We start from the raw sequence: 25785 nt of genomic DNA on the forward strand, positions 1-25785 counted from the left end.
AGAAAGGGGAAATAAGGTCAGAACTTCAGATTAATTTATCATATTGATAAAAACACACCATGAAATCAAAAGTTGTTTTTAAAGTCTTAAGAAATAGTGTGATCTTAATGTAGGACTGCAAGGCATATCTAAATTGAAGGGGAATTGGAGTGAGTGCTGTGTTCAAGGTCTTGATAAATTTGGTATCACTGTTTCCTTTGTGATGTTAAAAGGAGAAACTGTGCGAAAAGATTCCTTTCCTGTTTCACCAACTTCTTTTGTCTGTCTGAATTTATTCAACTTTTTCCAATGTGTTATTAAAAAATTCTTCATTTATTAGCTTATGTGAACAAAATGAGATTTGGAACCACTTACATAAATCATTCTAAAACTTAAAGGTTTACAGAGCCAGATTATCTGCTTACAAAGCTCCAATGACTTCAGCTGATTTATGGCCCCAGACTTAGGCCATCAGCTTTTTCTGTAAATGACCATAAGAACAAAATCGACCAACTACACATTGCATGCTAGAAAATTTGGCAGAACAAGATTCAGTACAGCTGCTCTTGGCGTGCCAGGGACATGGAGAATGACAGTTTGTGCCCAGCAGCTGTTGCCATATAGTTCTGTAACAGAGAATACAACACAGGCTGCCTTTGTATGGTAATTTTGGTTTTTCTCTTTCAGGACTACACAGCTACCATATTTCTAAGGCAGAGATGGACTGATGAGAGACTTTGTTTCGACGGTAATAAGAGTTTGAGCTTAGATGGCCGACTCGTAGAAATGCTTTGGGTACCAGATACCTTTATAGTTGATTCAAAAAGGTCTTTTCTTCATGATGTCACTGTTGAGAATCGTCTCATAAGGATATACCCTAATGGAACAGTCTTGTATGCTATAAGGTATGTAAATACCACATATCAGTATTTATGACTGCATCTACTCACTGTTTAAACTTCCAGACTCTGCTTAAGAAAACGGGTCTGTTTGTAAAAGCTGGGTTTTGTGGGTTTATGAATATGTAATATTCTTGATCAATATGAATAAATTCTTAAGTTTAGTGATAGATTTTTTTTCCTAAGTAGACCCTTTTGGTTTTGTGCAGACTGAGCACAGGAACTGCATGTTGCCATTCCAGTTTGCAGTGGAGCCATGGGAAAACAAACTGTGATGATTGACTTGCAGGATTTAGTGTGAATTACCCTTTGTAAAAGGTTTTGATGAATATAAAATAATATAAATATAAAAAAAATCTTAAAATAGACTGCAAATAACAAAGGATAATATGCACTGTAAGTAAGAAGGGAGTGCAGGGTGGCCTTTTTAGGCTGTCGCTGGACTCAGCTGTTCTGCAGTGGTTTCCATGTGGGATTGTATTACTCTTGAACATTAGACACTGCATTGTAAAAGACTTTTTTTCCCCTCACAATATATATTGGGCTGAAAATATTTTTCAAGAAGGATACATGGCATTTTTATTTTTACTGATGAATAATTTTGTCCCATTAATACTTAGAAAACTGTTTTTTCCCCCAAAGGATCACCACAACTGTTTCATGCAGCATGGATCTGACTAAATATCCAATGGATAAGCAGACGTGTACTTTGCAACTGGAGAGCTGTAAGACACTTAATCCTTATTATTTTTATACAATTAGAAAAATGTCTGTGATCTTTTTGTGGAATTTTCTGGAATTTTCGTAGAAGGCCAGGGACATTATGTGGCCAGTCCCTGTTGGATTACAGGAGTACCTGTGTGCAAAGATGTGTGCACATATGTGCACATGGAATCACTGAAAATATCATGGCAATATTGGAATGCTGCAGTTCTAATTAATGATTGAGCAAAATCCTGAGAGGTTCTCACAGGCTTGGCTTTGCAGTGCATCCTGCAGTTACTGTCTTGGTCTTCAGAGGGAGTTCTGTGAACAGACATTTTCTAGCACATATGAGAGAATTTTTTTCCCTTTCAGAGAGTCTGCAATTTTTTCCCCTGAGATGCAATTCCCTTAGGAAAGAAAGAAATCAGAATAAGGCTTGTTTGTAAGGCATATAGTTCATATTTAATTTACTGTTTTCAGATCTTCCTCTGGCTTATTTAATTGTCTCTGTGTTAGTGCCCTGGTAAAAAATGTCATCAATCGATGGACAAGAGTAACTCTTTGTTTTTTAATTTTATCAATCAATATCCTCATATTTTATTTGACATAGGTTCTCTAATACTTTGTAGACATGGTTACTTTGCAAACACACAAACATGCACTTTTGTAGTTAAGTGTTTGGTATTAGTCATATGACAAGACTCTAGAAAATATTTTTTGCATATGATAATATTGAAGAATAACCAGTTCTGTAAGATGAAAATAAAAAATATAGCATACAAATTAAAATATGTGTCAATACATACTTAAAATCTTTTTGGAAGGCTTTTCAGTACTTGTCAAATTTTATCCTGTATCTTTTCAAAAATGTGTGTGTTGTTCATCTCTTGTTGTTAATGACCAATTAGATTGGCACAAACTTTCCTTTTAGACAGAGACACAAAGGAAATGAATCCAAAACCTTCTTCATACAGGCATCCCTCTAGAATATGAAGTTTTTGAGATCTGTTTAACAAACAGTGACTTGAGGTGGAATTGGGATTCATCTTTATTTTTCTTTGGAAGAGCACATTGGTAAATCAATGTTTATGGATTTAAGTCAACAGCACTACCTAATTAGTCATTTAGTATTTTCTCTAGTTCCAGAAGGAAATACATATCCCACAGGAATTTACAGTTTATTTGACAAGATTTAAAAAAATAAAAAGGAGAATTCCCCATATAATTAAAACCAAGCATTTTTTAGATTAATTCCATCTGCTTTTTCAACAGCATACAAGTGTCTCCTGTCCAAGGGGAACACCCAGTCATGTCACAACAAATGCTCCCATTACATTGGTGTTTAGTTTTGAGGAAAACAGATAGAAGCAACAAATACAAAAAGGAAAGAGTGCACCTTGGGCTGTGGCCTCTTTTTCATCAATGCACTGCAATCCTTTCTTTTGGGTAGACTGGAAGTGAGGTCTGTTTCCCCATGGGATAAGCTGTGTTAATGTATAGATGAATAATGTCATCATGCTCCTATCGTACTGCTTGCCAAGATCATTGCCTGGGTTTAAGAATTGTGAATGCAGACATACACACACATCTGCACAAATATTGATGCTTATAAATAAAATGTAAAATCTATAGCAAATATTTGAGCTGAAACAGAGTTAGGCTTTTATTAAGTGATTATTAATATAAAGACAAATATGTCATGATATGATGAAGTAATGACTTTATACAATAAAGCATCCCCAGTGACCTTTCCAATTTTCCAAGATATTTTTCTGCTATTGCTAATTAGTAACTTTCATTGACTTGTACTTTCTACGTAGCAAAACACCTTTTGGCCAACATGCCTATTGGGTTTTTTCCCCTTATTGCAACAGTTCAGAAAGTAATGCTGGCATAAGAAACAGAGACTTGCCCCTCTGAGTCTCTGTTGTTACGGGTGCTGCGACATTTGGGGAAGTGGAGGGTTCCTGTTTTGGTTGGTGCTGCCAGGGAGGGGTTCCTGCTCTCTGCCATGTGGCAGGGAACACCACCATTGATCCTTGCTGGGCTGAAGGGTTTGTCCTCACATTTCACTCACACAGACCCCCAGTCCAAATACATATTCATACCTTGGGCCCATCTCTGGAATTTTATTTCTTTTTAAACTTGTCCTTTATCATTTATTCAGTGAAGAGCCATGTGAAGGCACTTAACTTGTGCTTGACAATCAGTGAAAATTAAAATTAGCAACAGAAAGGTAAAGAAACTAATTTGTATTAGGCATTATGAATGTATAATCCCAAATTTACTATTTCTGTAGTTAACCCTGTTGACATTAGCAGCTCATACTCTATCAACAATGTGCAGGAATGAGACATTCTGGGCTTGAGGAATTAGCTAGGATAAAACCTCAGTGTCACATAAAGAGAATAGAGATTACTTGTAAAAGCCAAATAACATGGTCTTAGGGATTTTGTCTCTATAAACTTTTGAAATGTTTTATAATTAGTAAAATATTAATCCCTTGAATAAGGAACAACTTTGCACAGAGGGAGCACTGTGCCATTTAACTTTACTGACTACTGGGAAGGCTCTGTCAATAAAAATTCTTAAGAGTTTTGGAAATATTATACTCAAAGAATTTTCATAGGAAGGATCACCCAAACTACTAATTGTTCCACTAAGGAGAATATTTTGGGAAAAAAGCAAAATAACCTCTCTTTCAAAATATGCTCATTATCATTCATGTGGGCACCAAGAACTTCTCCTGTCTTGCACGACATGGAAGGCTGAATATCTTATAAAAATAAAAAGGAATTTACTGTGGTACTCTCTAGTTCTTTAAACTGTATTTAAATGTCTGCAGTTTATTTATACTGAAAGGAAGTAAAATGAATCTATGGCTGGAATCATGCATAAAAACCGCTTCTATGAGCCTCCTTGTTTTGACTAAGGACAATGCAACCATTTGTTTATAGAAAATGTTACTTCTATTTTATATCTCACAAATCTGGGAAATTTCCCAGCATGTGGTTTTAGGGAATTGAAAACTTAGCCTGGATGCATATGTTTTTGGCTTACTCTTTTGACACGAAAGTGCTTTGGCTTTGATTGCTACAAATGTGATAATGTGAGCGGAGATTCCAGACCATGATATCTTTTCATATAGCTGCCAGTGACAGTGGAAACAAAATTTATATTTAAAGAACAACCAGTGAAAGAATTTTCAGGTGAAATTGTCATTTAATAGGTAACCAGCCCCATGTTTCCTTACAGTAGCATTTATGAACTCCTATCTTTCCTACATGAGATGGCTGAAGAAATCAGTTCTGTTTTGCCATTGCAGTAAAAAGCCCTATTAACTTAAAAAATATTAAAAGGCACTTTTTTTTTTGTTTTAATACGTCTCTTTTTTTCTGTGATTCTTGAGCTTTTTTCTTTTTGGAGCATATACCCTTGTGCAATGTATTGCATTATTGTCTCACTGTAATTTACTTACAGTTGACTGAAGTCTAAAAATAATCATCAGCTCATGTTTCTGTTCCCTAAGCTGAGCTATTAACTCACACAATATAAATCTGTCAAATACAAGAATGATTGATCTAAGTAAGCTAAAGAAAAAAGATGTTCAAATGCTCCCTGTTAACATGTAAATTACATTAACATAATCTTGAATTAATCATATACACTAGTCTGTAAAGTGGCTGCCTTTTATGTAATGGGGAAAAGCTACAGAGGTATTTTAGCTATGATTGTGCTGCACCCTGACAAGTGTGTGCAAAACACAGTTGCCTTCTGATAGATGATTCATCCAGCTCCTAATTACTGCTTGAAGGTTAAGAGGGAACCTCCTGGGGCCCCTGAAGATGCCATGCTGTTGAGCCTGCAGAAACATCAGCTTGTAAGCTGGTGTCCTTGGCAAGAATCCAAGCTCTTCAGCCAAAGCCTTGTCCCAAGTGATGATTTAAGCTCAGGTTGGAGCACAGCAGCAGTGAGCAGCAGCTCTGCTGCTCTCCTCATCCCTTCATCTCTGTGGGAATGAGGAGCAATGCACTGCACTAAGAAACAGCATCTTGGGATGCACCACACGACACATTTCATGTGTGGTCAAAATGCTGGCAATTCATATGCAGTAATTCATAAAAGCTCTATTTTCTTAGAGCCTAGTAGCTTTTGGCCTTTAGAGTTCCAGGTGGTACTAATCTATTTTATTAGTTTGTCATTTGTACTGAAATAGATGATAAGAAAAGACCACCTCCAAAAACATCAGCTTTTAACTTTCAAGACTTTGCATGTTATTGGAAATTTTGTCATGAACAGGCATTAAAATCTGCCAAAGTCCATCATTGTTTATGTCTAATTGTACTTTAAGGCACAGAAATAAGGAACAGCTGAACCATAAGTGTGCTCAACACAAATTAATTACTGTGTAAAATAAACACTATTGTTGGTTTGTGTCTTACTGCAGGGGGTTATAACATCAATGATGTCATGTTTTACTGGACCAGAGGAAATGATTCAGTTCGAGGTTTGGACACACTCCAGCTGGCACAGTACACAGTAGAAGACCACTTCACCTCTGTAACTGAGGCTGTGTATGAGACAGGTAAAATCACCCTTATAACACCTTCTAGGTGCAGTTTGAACTATGGCTTTGGAAACAGAGCACATTAAGGAACTGAGCACATTGCTTTCTGTTAGAATGACAGTTTTCATGTTCTAATAATTACATTCTTGAAGCCATAAATACTTTTCAAGTTACAAGCAGAGACGGAGCTAATGTAAAGAGCAAGCATTTTCTTGGAGGCTACACATTATCTAGAGAATTAAAACCAAGAATCTACTGCTCCTTCCATAAAATGTCAGGGAGAGCTCTTGTGAAGGAAGAGGAGCATGTAATTGGGCACTTAAACTGGAGACAGAGCAGGGACCTCGGGGTACCCAGCTCAGATCAGCCATTCTGGCTTTATAAGGCAACTCAAAAGCCTCTATTCATCTGTGGAAATTCCAGGAATATGCTGGGTGCTTTCACAGCTACAGGAATTTGAGTTTCATGGCTACTACTTGTAGGAGTTGCTCTGTTTCTGTGGCAGCCTCTGCCCAGGTGGGCAGCAGGGAGCAGATGGCTCAGCCTGGGGTTCCTCTGCCCAGGGAAGGGTCAGGAGTGTTTCCACAGATCTGCTCATCTGCTGAGCTTAGGAAACTGCTGTAGAAAATTTCCTCTAACTGCAGAACGTAACCTCAGGGAACAGTGTGCTCTTGATTGTTTTCCAGAGATTTTGAAAGAGTTTCAGGGAGTTCAAGACCTGCCAAACCTTTTTGTTCTTTGAGTTACTCTCTCATTGCTGCTCTTCACTGTGTACCCAGTTTCTCTTCTGCTCAAGCGAGCACACCCACACAAGGGTGTGATCTTTAAATCAAGGCCGACACGTCCTTCAAAACTGCAGTTTCACCAGAGGATGTATTTCTAATTCTGAATGGCAGAAACAGAGTTTCTCTATTCCACTATTGGATATTTCTGCTTGAATAACACAAAACACAGAGAAAGTTGTGATCTAATTTCAGGTATTAATTCAGGCTAAAAAGTCAAAGTTCTCTAAATGGATGTAAAAGTAGAAATTAAATGCATACCAGCAGACTCTAGGATAACAGAGTTTCTTGCTATTTATGTAAGTGGCATCTGCTTGCCTTCCTCCTCTTTACAGCTTCTGGGTAAGCAGCATCAGGTTCAATCAAAGAAGAATAATCCTTTACTGCTGTTCTGCCCAGAAGGGTATTAGGACCTGTTCACCATACAGGGCAGTGGGAGAGGAAACCTGCTTAATTCCTATCACATTGTATCATAGAATCAGGAGTTTAAAGACAAAAAAGTTTGGGGTTTTTTTTTAATTTTTTGTTTGTTTGTTTTGGTTGGTTTGTTTTTGGTTTTGTTTGTTGTTTAACCAAATAGACTAAAACTAAAAAACTAAAATCAGCTTCCAATGAGAGTTGAAGAGGCATGATCAGATGAACTGTACTCTTCCAGTAAATGATGCTGTCTTCCTCCCTTTGTGTTGGCAGGAAGCATATGTATGAAGTCAAAAGCCACTTTCTGTTTTAATTATACATTTTAAGACACACAAATTAATCTGATTGAAATTTCTCACACCTGCTTGTTCCAGTTCTGTTCAAGAAAGCTGTGTTATCAAGTTCTGTGCAGTACTTTTAAAAATTAATCTCCTAATCCTCTTAATTTTCTATTGAGTCATTTTGAACTAGGTGCTATTTTCTACAGTTTTTTTGGAAAGCAATGCCTACTGTAGGCCATATTAAAAGGAAAAAGCAACCAGATTATGGAGCTGTGTAATCAATTTTGAAATGAAAAATGATGCTTTGCATTTCCTCAGTGCCATTAATAGATAGCTTATAAATAACAATTATGTTATAAATAACAGCTATTTATAATCACTACAATTCAAAGGACTAAAGCTAGAGTTATGAGAGAAGAGTTGTGTGTAGTATTTCCTAACACAGCAAAAAAAGCAGTCAGGGTTTGATACTCTGTGAACTTGAACAGAGAGCAGAGCTGCTGCGCAAGTGAAATATTGTACAGCAGTGCAAAACCCAAGTTCACATACAGCCACTGACAGAGCCAAATTCAAAATGCAGTCAGCAAAAATTCCTGCATAAGTAACTTCAGTAAATTTAAGAAAAGGACACTGTGGATTAATCTTGTTTGTAGAACAGCATGTATCACATAACAGTAATCACATTACTGTAATCACATAATAGTAAGTCACTTTGAATAATGTTAGCTAGATTTCTGGCTGGAGTTTGGTGTTGATTTTGTTTTGGTACAGAACAATCTCATTTTGGACATGGGTAATTTAATTGTTAGAACCATTTCCTACATGTCTTTAACTATAATCCTCATTCTTCATACACTGATAAACTCTTGGACTCCCAAACCATATTGTCTACATAAGTGGCTGCTGGGTTTTTATTTTAGCTGTCCAGCCAACACCACCTGCATTCTCAGAGTAATAAATACTAATCAAAAAAAATCTTGCTTTTCTTACTGGAAAAACATAAAAGCTATGAAGGACTGTTACAGTGCAGCTTTTTGTAAAAATAATTCTAGAAATAACGCTGAAATACATTAAAAAATAATTTAATCTATTCTCATGTCACAAGGCAAGGTCATCTATATCTGCAGCCTACTTCCTGACAGATGTTTTTGGAGTAAGTCAGACAAACCTCCAAAGCATCTGCCTCACAGCCTCCCTAGATGATTTTTTCCTGGTGTTTATTACAGGCATATTTTCCTCATGTCTAATCTTGATCTCCTTGCTGCATTTCAAACCCATTATGTGGATTTTAAAGATAAATGTCCTGCTATTTTTCAGCAGCCTTTTCACTGTTTCAAGACAGATATATCTATTCTTAGACCAAAAATTTTCCTTTTTTAATTCATATAAACAATTTTCTAGATATACTGTCTTTGCTACTTTACTCCCGTTGAATTCTCACTTCTTTGCTGATATGCAGCACCCAGGAATGGGTTCCCATTAGATATCCTCTGAGGATGAAGGGGTTTGCTTGATGTGTTCCATGAAATCCATTCTAGGCTGACATTTGCCTTTCTTGCAGAAAATTATCATGCATTTTTGAACTTGTTAAGCTGGTGATTCCTCCTAGTTCTCTGTCTCCTTTTTTGCCCTATAACCACATATTCTCTGAGCTCTGGAAGCTGATTACTCCCATCTGAGTGCAGGACTTCATACTTGTTGAATTCCATTGTTTTACTTGGGTTATAATAGTTGGTGAGATATTTTTGAACTCTAATCCTCTTCTTCATTGTGCTAACTCCACTCATAACACACTCAAGATGTGTCATCATGTTAGGGAACAGTTTTGGGCACAGGACAGACCCTATGTGTTGACAAATGCTTCTATTTTCACAGCAAGTGATAGTTAATTAATCTCAATTTCCCTTTTTAGTTGGAGAAAGAAGCAAAAACATAATTTAAAACTTCAGTCTAATTGCCTGTTGATAGCTTTTTTCCCAGCATCTTTCCTTAAGTCTTGCACTCACTGCTCAGCCCTCCTGTCAAGTCCTTGGCAGCAGCAGGAATGAAGAGGCTCATCTTGCTCAGGTCTAGTCTGATGCTGAGTCTTCAGCCCAGGAGGCAGGGAGAGACACGTCAGGCAGGCAGGGCTCTGGATGCACGTCCCCACTCTGAAAATGTCAAGTCAACAAATTGTCATATCCAAACAGTATTATTTTGGCAGAACAGAAGGAAAGAAGAGACAGAAGCATAAATTAAATCTCTGCTCCTTGATGCACAAAGACAAGATATTTGCTCTGTAAAAAGACTGCAAAGGGAGCTGGCTGCTGTTCCTGTCTGCAGTTGCTGCCAGGGTTTTGATGTCTATCTCAAATCCTGCTTTAGCCTCCTTGGGCTAGAGGCCCGTCAGCCCTTGTGTGGCTGTGCAGTGCTGAAGCTCTCTGGTCCCCTGGCCACTGCCTGTTATCAGCCTCTCAGGGGGGATGTCACAGCTAAACCAGTGAGGAGTTGCTCTCGTTTATAATCAGTGATCTGAAATCAAAATGTATACAAACTATATGTAGGTTACATAAAGTTTGTATAAGTGTGTATGTTCATCAATCACGGTCTCTTTCTAAATATAAGCACTGCCTTGCTTTATCCTACAGCCTCATCTTCAGTCTCCCAAGGTTCAGGGGATTATTTAATTAATAATCGAGTTTTTCTAGGTTTTTCAGCAGTTTTCCTTATGAGGTATGGTGCACTGAACAACTTCCCCCATTCCCTTTATCAGTTCTTTTATTGCGTGCGATTGTTCTCCAATTGTTACTTCTGAGAACATATTCTTTGCCATACAGGGCTCTCAAAGAAACCCGGAGCTGTATTCAGCAATAATCTTACTTGGTGAGTGTTCAGTCAGCCTCACCTAAGATTCAAAGAATTACCTTGGCATATCTATCTGTTACTGTGTTTTCTGAGCTCATAGCATCCCTCTTTGTAAACAAGCTTCTCCACTTGAGCTGATGTTTTCCATCATGAGTTGTTTCTGAGATACTTCTGCAAAGTAGAACAGTTTAGAAAGAAAACAGTTCTGAAAATTTTGAAAAAGTTACAGTAATATAAACCCATATGGAAATGGAATGGAAAGAATACCAAGGGTATTAGGAGGCATTCTTTTATTAACTCCTCTGAAATCTTTATAGCATAGACATAAACACACCTGAACACTTACTAAACTTTTGGTGGCATAATTTTTTTTTCAGGTAAGCTAAGTGGATAAATATATGTCCACACATGCACTACACAAAATGGTTTGTTTCATTCTTAGGAAATCTGAATTTCAAACTTACTTTTTGGAAAGTATTTTCCTGAAGATGAAACACATGCTGAGATGGCTGGCCTGAACTTTCGTTTCCTTTAGTTCACCTCTAAAAAGCAAGTAAGAAGAGAGATAGTTTGTAAGATCTAGACTACGATGGAGAGAAAACTCTTTTTTTCTCTGAGAGAGGGGTAAATGAGCTGTAATAACGTATTAGCAATTTATATTAACACCCTTAGCATCCTGCAGCAATCAGAGAATTGCATTTCAGTTGCACAGTTTATTTATTATGGAAAAGTGGGGACATTCTGGTTACTCACTGCCTATGTTAATTGTAAACAACCAGTAACAAAATTGCATACTGAAAACTACATTTTCAGTGTATAGTTAAACCAGTAAAATCTATTTTAAGCTCTCCTGTCCTCTGCCCTTAAAAGATAAAAGATGAGAAGGAAATGATGCGTTGGTATAACTACACTGACGTGCTTGTGTGAGTTGTACATCACACATTTTAGCAGACACCCAAGGGGTTAGCATAAATAATTCATGAGAGAGAAAAGGATGCTCTTTGTGCCTGGCTGCACACCCCTGTGCAGGACACCAAAGTGCTTCTTACGTAAAGAGAGATGTTGAGAAGTATTTTAATGGAGCAGAGTTCAGCAGAAAGTCCACAGGAAATGGTGGTGGGGAAGACAGTCCCATCCCAAAACACTTAGGGTGGAAATTAGGAACTGCTGACAGTATTTATAGAGAATCAGTTCTTCCTTAGTTACCTCTGCTGGGACCATTCACTGGTCAGAGATGCTGCAGAAAAGGTCAAAGCTGCAGCATTCTGCCATCAGCTGGTGGCACACATCACAGATTAATGGGATCATCAGAGAATGAATGACCTAGGGTGAAAAGGAAGCTTGTTTAGGCCTATGTATTTCTCAAGCAGTGCAGCAATCGTTATTGTTGATAGAGTCATCAGTGGCAAGTCTATACAAAGTGTCTGATAATGAGAACCATAAATTAGAATATAATTTTAAGAGCCAAAAGCCAAATTTCAATGGAGAGTTACAAAATGACATAAAATAGTTTTTGTTGCCTTCAGAAAGATCTGACTCAGACCTAGACCTAGGCCTGCTCAGCTACTCAGAAAGAGCCTGTGCAGGTATAATTTTTCTGACATTTTAACAACAATGGTCAACTGGATCTTATTATTATTATTATTATTATTATTATTATTATTATTATTATTTAGAGTACTTAGCAGTAGAGAGGGTTAGAGTAGGTATGGAGACTGTCATCTGCTCTTTGGGTCTGTTCTTCATCTACAACTTAGAGCTTCTGTCTACTTCTATACTTCTGCTCTCTTGTAGATTCTATGGAGCCCAAATTGCTCAGCTTAATGTCCTTTTGCTTAGGGGTCACCTAAGTAGGATACCTCACTGTGGTGTGTATAGTGTGTATATATTGACAGTCATTTAAGTTCAGGTTCATCTGAGAAAGTGTTACACAGAGTAATTCAGTGCTTTGGTAAATGCAAATGCTGTGCCTTTGCTGCAGTTAGATATCTGCACAGAAATTATTTGTATCATGTTAACAAATTTAAATCAGAGCAGTCTCACACTGAGGTGACATTTGTCATGGGTCAGAAACTTGGAAGAAAAAACATATTTTCATTTTAATGCAAGTATTTTGTTGCCAAGCAAGTGGCAAAATTGACAGTTGTGAGGAGTTAATTCCAGCTGTACTTGAGTTAACTCTAGTAAAGTCAGGACTAGGATTTCATAAACCTGTTTCAATTTGGATCTGGCTGATGCACCATGGTCTCAGATATGCCAGTCAAAGGCAATGAGATACAGCATCACTCTCTCATATGCAGCTCACGCAGCAGGAGCAGCAAGTCTGTTCTTTTTAATGATAACTTTTGGTACATGTGTGGTGTAGATGAAAAAGGCACTGCAATATTTCCCTATCTTCATTTTATCCCATTGCTCATTTCCTTAGCATAAGTATGCACTGAATACTTTTTCTCAACTACTGCTTCCTTCAGTTTATTAGAGGAGGAGCTCTCATGAATTCTATATATAGGTTGCTTCAAAATTTCCATTATAAAAGCTCTTCTGAACTCTTTAGAGAAATGCTGACACTATTATTATCATGTCCATGTCTTTGGATTCTGGCAAGAAGAAAGCCTTAAGGTTAGAGAAATGCCTCTTTTTTTTGTTTCCCCAAAAGCCACTCAGCTATAAGCTGTTACATCTCTATTTCTCTTTGTTCACATTACTTCAGAAATTTCTGGCATCAGAAAAAATAATAACACCAGAATATTCAAAGGACTTGTCTAAACTTGGAAATTGCAAACTGTGGCTTTTAAATTTGATATTTTGAACTAACTTCCCATGTACGCACTTGACTTTTACAGTGAGGTAAATAGAGATACAGCTGTAGGGCACTAACGAGGAGAGGGTGTTATCGTATGGCTGCATTGGCTGTTTCAGAGTTTTCCTTCTTAACAACGAGTTCTTCTAAGGCCGAACCACAGGAAATCCCAGGTGCCCGTGGCACTCTGCAGGAAGGATGGTCTGGTCTCTTCACTCCCCTTTGCTGGGCACGTGGCAGCACATCCTCCCCTGTGGTCAGACAGAAGCACAACACAAACAGCTTTTGTGGGGTATCCTGTTCTCTTTCCTTAAATGTGCTTTGTGCTGCAGCCTTTTGTTGTACACACTCAGTGCTTTTCCATAGCACTGAGTCATTTCAGAGCACGGATGAGTGCAGAGAAAGTAAAGCCACACAGTCATCTCTAAGCTTTTCACTCCCTGACTTTTGAGGGCTTTACTTTGGTCTTCATACACTTAAAATCAGGTTTGGTAAGCAAAATGACATTTATTGAAACAACTGTATTGGTAAATGTCACAGCCTTGGTAGTGGTACACTGGTGTAATGTCCCTCTTTTTACGTAAAAATGACAATGGTGTAAAACATATTTGTACCTCTTGCCTCATGGAGATAATTTAAGTGTAATGTTTGTATCCTTTCTTTCAGTTGGACACTTGAGGATCTCAATATACTGAATTTACAAAGAAGAACACTAAATACAGTGTACTTCTACCTTTGGAAAGAGAAGGAACTAACTACCACAGGATTATTTAGCTCAGGAGGGAAGAGATGGTTATTGTGGCAGAAAACTGAAAACAAGTTAATATTAGAAAATATGCATTCATGCTTAGCATACAGAATTATTTACCAAGAGAAATGGTGGAGGCTGTGTGTCTAGACATCCTCAGATTAAGTTTTCAGGTCTTTGTGAAAGGTGGGCTCTATTCCAACCAAAATGATTTAATTCAAAGCAAGGGATAATTAAGGAAATTTAGTGCCTTGTGATTAGGGTTAGACTACATAATCTTGCAATTCTTTCTGTTTTAAAAATCCTGTTATTGTTCTCTTGATGCAATATATACAATGCTTTTAAAAATGGAAATTTAGCCATCCTTTTTCTCATCTGGGAACAATAAGACATTTCTTGGCATCCACTGCTTGCACTTCAAGCTTTTAAAGGTGCACTTCTTTGTGTCTCACAGCACACCTGAGGGATGCACAAATAGCCTGTCTTTGCCTATATTGTTGTTGCTAAAGTAAATTCATTGTTCCGTAGTTCTGTCCTGACTCGCAGCAGGCAGCATTGGTGCCAGAGAATAGGTTTTGTATTAAAATAGCAGAAGCCAAAGCTGTCTGACTACAAAGCATTAGTCTCTCACTGATATTTCACTGACATGCAAATGGTGTAAAAATGATTTTGTAAAAACTTAATAGCACTTAATTTGTAACCTGGAACTTCAGAAAAAGAAGTTTTTTCTGCCCATTTAAAAAGTAAGATTTTGTTTTGCCATGATGCATTGGACTGGTAACAACTTCAGATTGTGTGCTTCAACACGGCCAAATTTTGCTCAGTTAGTGAGCTGGATAAGAAATTCAGGTTTTGCTTATGAGTGTGCTGTCTCCTCATGAAACACAGTATTTGACTCTGTGATCCCAAAAGTTCATGTTCTGGAAATCACTCACTTAGAAGCAAATAATTTGTGCCACAAGAGTGGCACTACTCAGGGCAGCACAAACACTCTAATGCACTAATACAGAGGAAAAATAGATCACGAGGATGCAAAGATACTGCTTGGGTTTAAGTGGAATATAAGAGGTAGGCCAGCAATTTCAGAGCAGGTACCCTCAATCCACATCTTGAGCAATAGTAAATGAAAAGAAAAGAAAAAGAAACTGGATATGTGAGATAGTTAAAAGTAAGAACCAGTGCCACCTTCATGAAATGACAATCCTTACAACCCTAGTTCATTTATTAGCTTGTTCATTGTTATGAATTGTGACAGTTAAATCCATATGTGATTTCAAATTTCCTTGCCTTGTGTTATATAATGGTACATCCTTTTCATACATTGATGAATTTATTTCTTCCTTCACTAATCTCATTTAATTTCCAATTCAAGGTGTCTTTAATAAAGCGCTGGATATGGTGACTGAATGTCACATATTTGATTGTTTCCTTCAGTTTGGAGTCTTCAATCTGAATTTTTCAGTGCCGTGTTTAATTTTTAAAAACTTGTTTGTAAAGCTTTAGTGCACCAAAGTAATACAGGTTGTTATTTCAAAGATCTTTTCATGAATTGCACCTTCACAATGCTTTTTTCCCTGCTCCTTCTACAGGACGTTACCCAAAACTTGTGTTTCACTTTGAACTCAAAAGAAACATCTTGTATTTCATATTAGAGACATATGTACCATCAATCCTCCTGGTCGTGCTCTCCTGGGTATCATTTTGGATAAGCCAGACATCGGTTCCAGCCAGAATCTGCATAGGTGAGAAGCTGATAAACCAACCCAAACCAAGGGGTGGATCATTAAGATCCTTTTTTATTGCACGTACTTGGCGTCCATTTCCTGAAGCTGCAAACCCTTCTGAGTTTTACGAAATTACTTTTTTGGTTTGCTGTACTCAGTGGAGTTCCCTTAAAACCTTGTTATCCTTTAACTAAGAAAAATGCCTTTGGCAACTCCAAGAAGGAGGCTTACAGGCAGTGAGGCCGCTGAAAGCAAAGTAAAAAACTGTCATTTTGGAAATAATTTAAACATATTCAAATACATGGCATGCACAGACAATTGTGAGGCTTTTGTGAGGTCTAATGATACATACTAATTAACACATGAATAACAAGAGAGTTATAAGAGATTAAATATAATTAATTTCAAATAAAGGATATTCTGAAAGGGAAAGAATGCAAATCAGGTTTGATCAGGCTGCAGGTGGGATGGAAAAAACACTCCTACAGAACAGGGAATAAAGGATTTCACATTGAATGAGGCCAGTGGGCAACTACACTGAGCAAAATGATATCCGAATATTTTAAAGGGACCTTTTGCATATATTTGCAATATTAATGTGTTAATCATAAATACACATTCCATGACACCAAAATCTCTCTCATTTTAATTTCTAGTTTTCTCAGCTTTGCTAGCATTTTCTGTTACTGTTTTTAAGCATTTAACTTAGGAGTCACAAGTTAATTTTAAAGTCTCCTTCCTTAAACGTGACCCATTAAATGCTATGGCATCCTGAATTTCAGGTCCAGGACAACTCTCCTGCAGTAGGGCGCTTGCAGTAGAGGCCCTCAGTGCCATCTGATTTATACTAGAACATATATTTTTCCATTCCACAGGTGTCACCACAGTCCTTACGATGACAACACTGATGATGGGGGCCAGGACTTCACTCCCAAATGCTAATTGCTTTATTAAGGCAATTGATGTGTACCTTGGTATCTGCTTCAGCTTCATCTTTGGAGCACTGTTAGAGTATGCTGTGACTCATTTCTGCACTCTGCACCAACTCAGCTCAAAGGAACTTCCAAAGGTATTTTATTTATTTGGTTATTGTCCTACAAACTCAATTTAAATTACCCTTGCTAAAAAGAATGAATTCTCTTAGCACGAATGATAATTGTATTTAAGGTAGTTTCTTTTTTAGAATTAGGACAGGTAAACATAATAATCTTGAGGAAAAGAAAAAATATTTATATACCTGGAGTGTTTTTGGAAGAGACCAAACAAACTGAAGCACTCTTCCTTCTCCCTTTTGTACAGGCTTTATGGCATTTATCAATGTTCTAGATGTCTCAAAAAAATCACAGGTACTTCTTGTCTCCCAGGCAATACCATCTACTCACAGTTCAAAAATTAGCCTGAGCTTGGTGACTTGATCGTGCTGCAATATGGAAAAAAAAGAGTTTATCACATTCAATTTATGAAACCTGCAGATGGATCATGAGTCAGTCTCTTGGCAGATGTCTTCATGTGCTGGGTATATCAGGTTCCTGCAGCCTTCTGCTCTCACCTTTTCTTTCAACAGCTGCACCTGAACTCAGACTGAGATTCATTTTCCCTTTTGCATTATAACAGTGCTTTTTGTGGCTCTGAAGAGTTTCTCACAACTCAGAAATACTGTGAAATATACTTAAAATAAAAATGGACTAAATCAACATAGGTATTTTTGAGTCTGGTGGTTGGTGAAATAATGAGGACAGGTTCATGAAGAAGTTTTGTCACATCTTCCATCTCCAGTGTGTAGCAGTGCTTTCATAAGCAAGGAAAAAAAAATCACAAGGAAGCTAAATCATGATTGTCTTGCAGCTTTTAATTATGGAACTGAACCTAATATGCATGATAAAAAAGAAATTTTTAAGCAGCTTATGAAATTTCTGGATTAATAGAAAAAAGTAAAACATGGAAAATGAGAATAACAGGAAGGAAAAAAAAAAGGCAGAAAGAAGTTTGGTTGAGTGCTGTAGGGATAAATGTCCAGAAGAAGAAAGATTGTTAACTGTTTAAGCCAAATTAGATCAGAGCATCACAAATGCCTAAGCAAAGCTTAATAAACTCAAGAAACAGGATATTGAGCTCAAGTGGAGGAGCTTCAAAACCTTTTGAAAATTGGGCAATATGTGTGTGGAGGGGGTATGTCTAGATAGTTCATCAATTAATATGAGATTTTGGCTGTTTGGATGAAAGATAGGTCCTGTAAATGCACAAGAATATGCTAAAGCTATTGTTGGGTATATCAGGGGATTATCTGCAAATGGGCAAACACTCAATTTCGAGGGAGGATTTGAGTGGAAAGCCTGTAAGTAATTTTTGTTGGCTAGGTAACATCAGTGACAATTCCCTGTGAGCATATCCATCTTGTGAAGTAAGTGGTTGTCATTTTGCTTATAGTGTAGGGGGGAAAAAGCTGCTTTGAGGTTTTGGTGAGAAAGTAAAGTGTTTCAGTGCTTGGATGATTAAGCATCTTTGGATCTATGAAGGGCACTTATACTGCCCTTGCCTTCACCTGCCTCTGTCAGATTCCTTTTCATCTGGAGCAGGTACTCATGCTTGCAGATGAGGTGGACATGGGAACTTTGTAGACATTCAAAAATGTTCATGGAAGGACGTGGAGGTACAGCCATAAAATGAGAAAGGAAAGTTTGTGATGAACTTAATGACCAAAAGGAGTGGGCAAGCAAGCCAAATGCACTTCTTGCCCACACAAAGATAGGGATATAAGAGAAGGAACGGTTGTTTGGTGTTAGATCAGCTTGTGACTCTGTAGAATAAGTAAAATGCTTGTCATGTCCTTTTCCTACAGTAGCCAAGGGCAAGCACAGTTTACTGAGCAGTGTGTCATGGAGAGCACATCTGACTTGTATTTCTCATTTCTTGTTGTAAAAACAAACGCATCACAAGGGCAAAAATACCAGCTAAAATCTCATGTCACTGTCTAGCAGGTACTTAGCAATTTATGTGCGAGTATCGTCACCGTAAATGTGTTGTCCTCATTATCGTATTCTCTTGTGGACACAGGTTAATTGGAAATCTCACATCCCAGTTTGTTATTCCCATATGTGAGCTGATAGAAAATTTGCACTCAGAATTATTTAAATAAATGTAGGAGGTGAAATGGAAATGTCACCCTCTCTCTTGTATAGGAATTAGTTCTACTGACTTGTTTCCCACTTCACTCTTTGAAGAAGTTGGACACTGGCATATCAACCCCTTCTGAAGCCCCTGAGATCTCCTGTTTAGAACACAAACTGGTGAAAGAGCTTGTCGTATCCATGCTCTTGCAGTGTTTCACTTTGTGTGAACCAAGACCCACAGAGACACCTTCAAAGCTAATGGCAAAATCAGAGGAACCACCTGCTGCAAGGAAGGTCAGGCAGAATGTGCCATTCACATCAGCTCCAGAGCAACAGGCTGCTTAAGAGGCATCCTCTGATGCCTCTCCTGAGTTTATTCTCTTTTGTACAAAGGCATTAATTGTGCCCTCTTACAAAGCACAGAAATATTTCTTGGGTTTCCTCTGTCTATTACCTAAACCTCAAACTTTAAGGCAGAATGGAAAACAGTTTGAAAACTGAAAATGATTTTATAAGTGTGATGTTCAGCCTCTGTGGTATTTCTGTGCAAGCCTCATGCAGTCTTTGTGAGCACCACATAAGCCCCAGGTACATAACACTCTTGGTTGAAGTATTTTTAAACTTGAGAAGCTTTATTATCCAGTGAAAGTGACAAATATCCTCAGTTCTGTTGGCTCTTGGATGTCAGCAAACACTTCACTTAGTGTAAACAGCAGCCACAGTAGCAGGTGTCATAGACAGTGCTTTTTGGGTGATGCACAGCGTCTTTCCTGGATGGTACCAATTCGGTATCTAAGCAGAGCCCTTCTAAGTGCTAGCCATTTTCTCATTGACAGCTGCCAGAAAAAACCTAGTGTGACATTTAAAACTGGAGCCACTACTGAACACTCACAACACAATTTCTTTACGTGACATAATGTAAACCAGCTCAGTCTTTCATCATGCTCAGTTCTCCATAACAATCCGGAAAAGTCCCTTGATAATCCCACTCCACAAGTTTTTTTTATAAATTAGCAGGTCTGGCTCTCTTCTAGCCTAGCTATCTCCTTTCCAAACTGTGTGATACAGCACTTTTGCTGTAAACTCCCCTCTGTTTTGCAAGAGCCCTGCCTTGTTGCTCTGCAAATAGAATCCTGTACATGTGCACTGCTTATGGTATTTTCTGCTTTAGTAAGAGCTGCCCCTTGGGGAGCTGAAAGGAGTCAAGAACAGCCTAATAGCACATCAGCCTCCTGGGAATCGCTCACATGCAGTTGTGAGAAAGGAAAAGTGGCACGTACACAATGTCCTTTCATGCTTTGAAATAAAACTAATTCTAAATAACTTGTAGCCAGCCCTACCTGAGAGAAAAATAGACCTTTAAACTGAGCAATGCCCCAAATCCTAATGGTTTTGAAGTACAAATGTTATAATGAAAGATGAAAGCAGGGCAAAAAAGTCAGGACTCTTCTGTCAGGTTCCTTTATGTTATTAACTTTCGAGGTGCTGAGTGCGTTCATTAGGCTGTTGCTCCAGTGCCTCATTTCAGGTGCCAGGCGCTGCTGACAAGGGCTCCTCTGCCATCCCCAGCACTCCCCTCAGCTGCCTGAACTTTTTGAAGCAGAAGAGAAAGATATTTATAACAGAGTCAGGCCTCAAGTAAAAACTCAAGGTTTGAATTTTACTACTAACCTGGGGATTATTTAAGGTTCAGACTGGAGTTTTTTGGATTGATCCTCTTAATGCTTTATGGACAGATTTTTATCCCAGCCTTTCACACAGAGATGTGGGAGGCCAGGTGGAGGATGACCAAGGTTTTTTGGGATGATATTGTGTATTTTTAGGATCATACATTGTGTTGAGCTACATTTATGTCTCAAATAAAATATCCCAGGTTTGTATTTTTTTAAAAATTGGAAGTGGAAAGCTGCAATAATCTCTTTTCTACCACCTTTTGTTCTGCTTCACTCATTCACAGAAGTTTGAGGACATTGTCCAGACTCCACTTTAATTTTCAAGGCTGTCAGTAATTTTAGATGAAGAAGACTCAAGGCTCATGCTGTACACGTGCACCCTGGGCAGAAGAGCAGTTCTTTACTGGCATGGAGACCACTTAGGTGGCTTAATGAGCTTTCTTTGACTTTAATAGCTGGGATATACCTAAATGAGCTTTTTGTCTGGCTGCACACGGTGATGTACATTTTAACCTCTCGAAAGTTTGTCCTTGTGTAAGCTGTTTCTTCTCATGATGCAAAAAGTAAAAAGCAAGTTGGTCAGAAGAAAAAGATTCTGCCCTTCACAAATAATTTTTTAGACTTGTCTTACATTTATGCCACCTACTGATTTGGGAGGTAATAAAAGCATCGGGAGAAAATTAAAATTATATGTGTGCCTACCTGAATTAGAATGACCCCTCCTCAAAGTATACATATTAAGGTTTAGTTTAGATACAAAATTGGAGGCAGACTTTGTAGCTTGTTTCTGCTGGTGTCTCTGCAATATCCCAAGCCAAACTAAATACTCAGAAATTCCAAGGCAGTTTTAGAGCTGAAGCTGCAGCTGATGTCTAATCCTGTGTCCTCTGAGTCAGTAACAGAAAACCCACTGACTTCAAAGGGTGAAAATTTCATACATGAACTTTATGGCTCTGAGCCATTTCTAATCAAAGAAACAAAACCCACCAGAAGGCTTATACAACGTTCTCCAAAGACCTGTCTTGATGCAGTGAAGCACATAAAAATATTCTTAACACAAGCATAACTTTGAACTTAAGGCATGGGTTTCAGGACTTGACAGAGAGTATCTCAAGCTATCTAGTATTAAATCAGCTGTGGGTGTGGCTTGTCCCTATTTATTTTTAAAGTAACTTGATTTTTATCACAAAGCACCAGAATGAAGTAGCCAGTTGCACACAAGGAGAGTGTCTTGTATCCTAGGGTGCTTGATTTGGGGTCAACCAGAGTCTCAACTGGCTGGTCTGGCAGTTCCCCCACCTTTCTCCATCTCCAGGCTGGGGCTTTGCCTTCACACTTTCTGGGCACTAACCTTTGCCAGTATTTGCCCTAACCAGGAGGCAGTTTACTGTTGTGCCTTTCAGGGATTTGCTGCTGTCTTAAGTAAAGTTCCTTGTCCATATTTGAACAAATCCAGATTTGCTTTTGAGTTCTTCAAAAGTTTTTGCTCTATGGCGTTGCTTAAGTCAATGTTTTCCCCGTAAATGGAGGCTTTGAGAGCTGAAAGGAGCTGCCTGGTGCATTTAAGTGCTTGTCCTTGAAACCGAGGAGTGAGAGAGAGGAGGAGTCATGAGAAAAAATCCCATTTGCTGCAGCTGTAAAGTAAACAGGTGATGAAACATTCACTGAAGTACCTGCTGTTTTGTTCCCTATCAGATTATTGACGATGATGATGATGAGGAAGAGAGGAATGGAGTTCTGGCAGCAGTGACAAACAGCTGCAGTGCCCCTGACAATACGAACAAGACCGATTCAAACAAAAGCAAACAAACCAGCACTGACAGAGAAAGGGAAAGGAGTCAACACAGTGTTTGTAGTTCAGCAATGTCCGTAATGAAAAGACTTTTCTGTATCTTTGATTGCTTCCATGTTAAAAATCCTTACCACATAGACAACTATGCCAGATTCTCTTTCCCATTATCATTCATCATAATTAATGTACTTTATTGGGTGTATTATTTGTACTTCTAAATATTTTGTTTTGTAATATTAATTTCAAGTTTAGAAAGTGGACATGGGAGGAGAAGTTGCTGGAAAATAGAGAAGCCATATTTCGATAAAGGGGTATAAAAGGACTTGCCACCTTTTGAAGTGTGTCTGAAAATTTTGTTAACTCACTTATCTGCTTTTAAATGTCTGTCATCCAAAACTGGCTTCGTATTAGCATGCATGTCCCATATGACACTACTTATCAAAGGCCAGTAAGTTCTTTTTTTAATATTTAATGTTCAACTTTGTAAAATAAGTTATTCTTGTTTCTGAGCTCCACTGAATAAATGTAAAAAAAATGAGATGTCGTTTTCCTTTTCTGCTTTCTGTACTCAGTTCCTTCTAGTTTTGTCAATAATGCATACATTTTCTACATTGTATAAGGAAATATTTCACTGCAGATCAAAGTGGTTTTGCTATGTAGCAAGAAACAGTTTTGAGACAGGAGCTACCAACACAAACCAAACAATCTTTGTTCATCTTTGTTGGGTCACAAATATGTGTTAAGATCTTTCTACATCTTTAGACAGAACTCCCACAGTCATCAATGGCTTTTCTCAGTAAGTGCAGGGCAGACTACAGAAATGGACTGGAGCTAAAAGGCTTACATCCAGAGAGATGTATTTCCCTGAGTGAGGATTTAGTTGTTCACCAATCCTTAATGGAAAATGGCAATTTATCCTGACGTTTATACTCTGTACTCTGCTCAGTCATAACTGCCTAGGTAACTACTATGCAGGGGAAAAATTTGATATGCTCAATTTTCAGCCTAGTAAATCTTCTTGAACTACATGCAGTTAAAAAAATTCACATAAAGTTGGAAAACTTCTTTAATAGAAGATAAAACCCTGTATGTGTGATAGCTCTTGATAAAATAGGAGAAGTTTTACACAGAGAAAATGGTGACCCACGTAAGAGAATGGTTGCAGGTAATGAAAAACCATAACAGTCTTTCCAAGTTACTTCACTGACAGATATTACAAGCCTGTCTTCTACACTGCAAGCATGGAAGTTTAAAGGCACCTATTATTACACCTTTTTCCTGACCATAATAGATGTATCTGTTGCATATGTAGGTGTGTGTGCATGTGCTTTTATACACAGTGTATCTTGGCATTTCTGATGATCAGACTCACTGCACACATGCAAATGCATTAAAAAGCTCCCCTAACATGGAGATTTTTGGACATACCTTATCATCAGGGTGCTGCCTGTGAAGAACACCATCAGAATCCATAAAAACCATTGCACACTGGTAGACAATTATTAGGTCACTAAAATCCCCTCAGTTTTTTTTATTTTCTAAAGGTTGACTACTGAAAATTTGTTTCTCTGCTGCTAAGGGTTAATGAGTAAAACAAAACCAAAACAACAACAACAAAACAAAACCAAAAACAAAACCAAAACAAACAAAAAAGAAAATCTATTCTTTTATTTGGCATTCTACTACTACTGAATATTTAACCTTAAACCCTTTATTCAGGAACAGGCTGTATGACATTTTTTTTTTTTTTTGGAAGTGTAAAACTGGACCCTCAGATCTCTTTCCAATTCTTACTCCCATAAAATTCACAGAAAACAAATATTAAATCTTCGTACTTAGTTTTTTAATTTGAAGTTTATATTGTTCCTGAATCTTTTCAAACAGTTACCTGACATGTAAACACTAAATTTGGAATTAACATTTACTGCAAACATAAACTAAGCATTTAGAGTTTTGTAGCTTCCAATTAATTTGGAGTCAATTCTTAAATATAATTTTTAAAACCTGTTGAAAGTCTGAGCATCTTTATTTACAATGGACTAGCTGAAAACATGGTCTGTTTTCCCACTGATGTGCTTATTGTAAGTAGTGTTATACACTGAAGTCTCTCATGTTTTCATGAAAGAATTGACTGCACAGCAAGATTATTCATTATTTTGCTTTGCATATTTCAGCATTAATTCCTAATTTCAAAAATAAAACTTGGCTCAATGTGAATTTGTTGTTCCCAACGGATTTCCAGTGTAGTGTATGAAGAAGATCATTTGAATTATCCTGTTCAAACATAGTCTCTGTCCCTAGAAACTCCCAAATCCCTTGGGGTTAGTCAGAAAGGCTCCCCTAATTAAGGAGCATTCACAAAGAGTTAATTGAATGCTACAACTCAGAGGAAAATTAGAGAGGGGGAAGTGTCTTTCACTGGTAAGACCAGGAGCCAAAGTTGAGGCTGAGGGAATGAAAATTACTTTGGTTTTATATCTGATGAAAAGACCTTGGACTTTGGACAACCATTTTCTGGTTGATAGTTGAGTTTCTTACTTTGATTTTAATGTTTTCCAATCAGAGACCTTCTCAGACTGATAATTCAGAAGTGTTGTATTTCGAGACCACCTGAGGCAGATGTACAGTGAGGGACCTGAGGCGAGTGAAGGGAGTTACAACAGGAGCAGATGATGCATCCTTATGGAGTTTGCTTTGCTGTTAGCAGGATGTGCCCTGCTTTCCACGGATCCAAAGGCAGCAGCCAGCCTGAGGAATAACTTTCCTCTTTGTGGAATGTCTCAAGCCTGGTCTTTTAGTTGGTTCAGCAGCCATCACTCAGGTGTTTAAGCATTATGCAGACTAGAAAAACACCTCTGACCTTAGCAAGATCTTTGATACTGTTTTCTTTCTTAATAGAAAAGTATTATGAAAATAAAATCCTAGGTTGAGATATTTAATCAGATATAATATTTTATTATTTTTTTAGATTTTAGACATATGAAGGTATTAATCCTTGCTACCTTTCCTCTTCATCAATTATCTGGTGTTTTTCTGATGCAGCTGTTCTTGAGGTAAGTACCTCCTGCAGGCTGCTTTTCGTGATGCCAGTTGTGATGCTTTGAGAGTATTTGAAATATTTCACCTAAATCAAGAGGGAAATACTAAGGAAGGTGATATTTTAGAACAGGTATTCATTAAACCTCTCATAAGCTAAGAAGGCATTTTGACTCACTATCAGATAATTTCTTTTAAGACATGAACAACTAAATATATCTTATAGTATCTTGTCTGAATGCTCTAGTCAACACATGTGGAAAGCATAAGAGAAGGGCATCCATCTGTTGATCTGAGTACCCATTTTCAGCACAGTGGCCTTGTTTATTAAGAGTGAAAGAGTAACTTAAATAAACTTTCCTGATTTCTAAGCCTCTTCTCTTTTTTTGTGCTAATTGTTTGGAGAGAATTGTTATTTTTTTTTTGCA

The 25785-nt window shown here is 37.8% G+C and overlaps 1 protein-coding gene across 1 annotated transcript in view; it reads left to right on the forward strand.

The window, feature by feature from the left end:
• Positions 1-22605, forward strand: part of LOC136364138 (gamma-aminobutyric acid receptor subunit pi-like) — a 37760-nt gene extending 15155 nt beyond the window's left edge. Inside the window, exons 4-9 of the mRNA XM_066323789.1 lie at positions 667-884; positions 1521-1603; positions 6031-6168; positions 15612-15764; positions 16622-16815; positions 22225-22605. Coding sequence (XP_066179886.1) covers positions 667-884; positions 1521-1603; positions 6031-6168; positions 15612-15764; positions 16622-16815; positions 22225-22539 — 1101 coding nt within the window. The 3' untranslated portion in view covers positions 22540-22605. The remainder of the gene's footprint in view (positions 1-666; positions 885-1520; positions 1604-6030; positions 6169-15611; positions 15765-16621; positions 16816-22224) is intronic.
• The last annotated feature ends 3180 nt before the right edge of the window (positions 22606-25785 follow it).

This window comes from Sylvia atricapilla, chromosome 8, assembly GCF_009819655.1.
Source record: "Sylvia atricapilla isolate bSylAtr1 chromosome 8, bSylAtr1.pri, whole genome shotgun sequence".
Lineage (NCBI taxonomy): Eukaryota > Metazoa > Chordata > Aves > Passeriformes > Sylviidae > Sylvia > Sylvia atricapilla.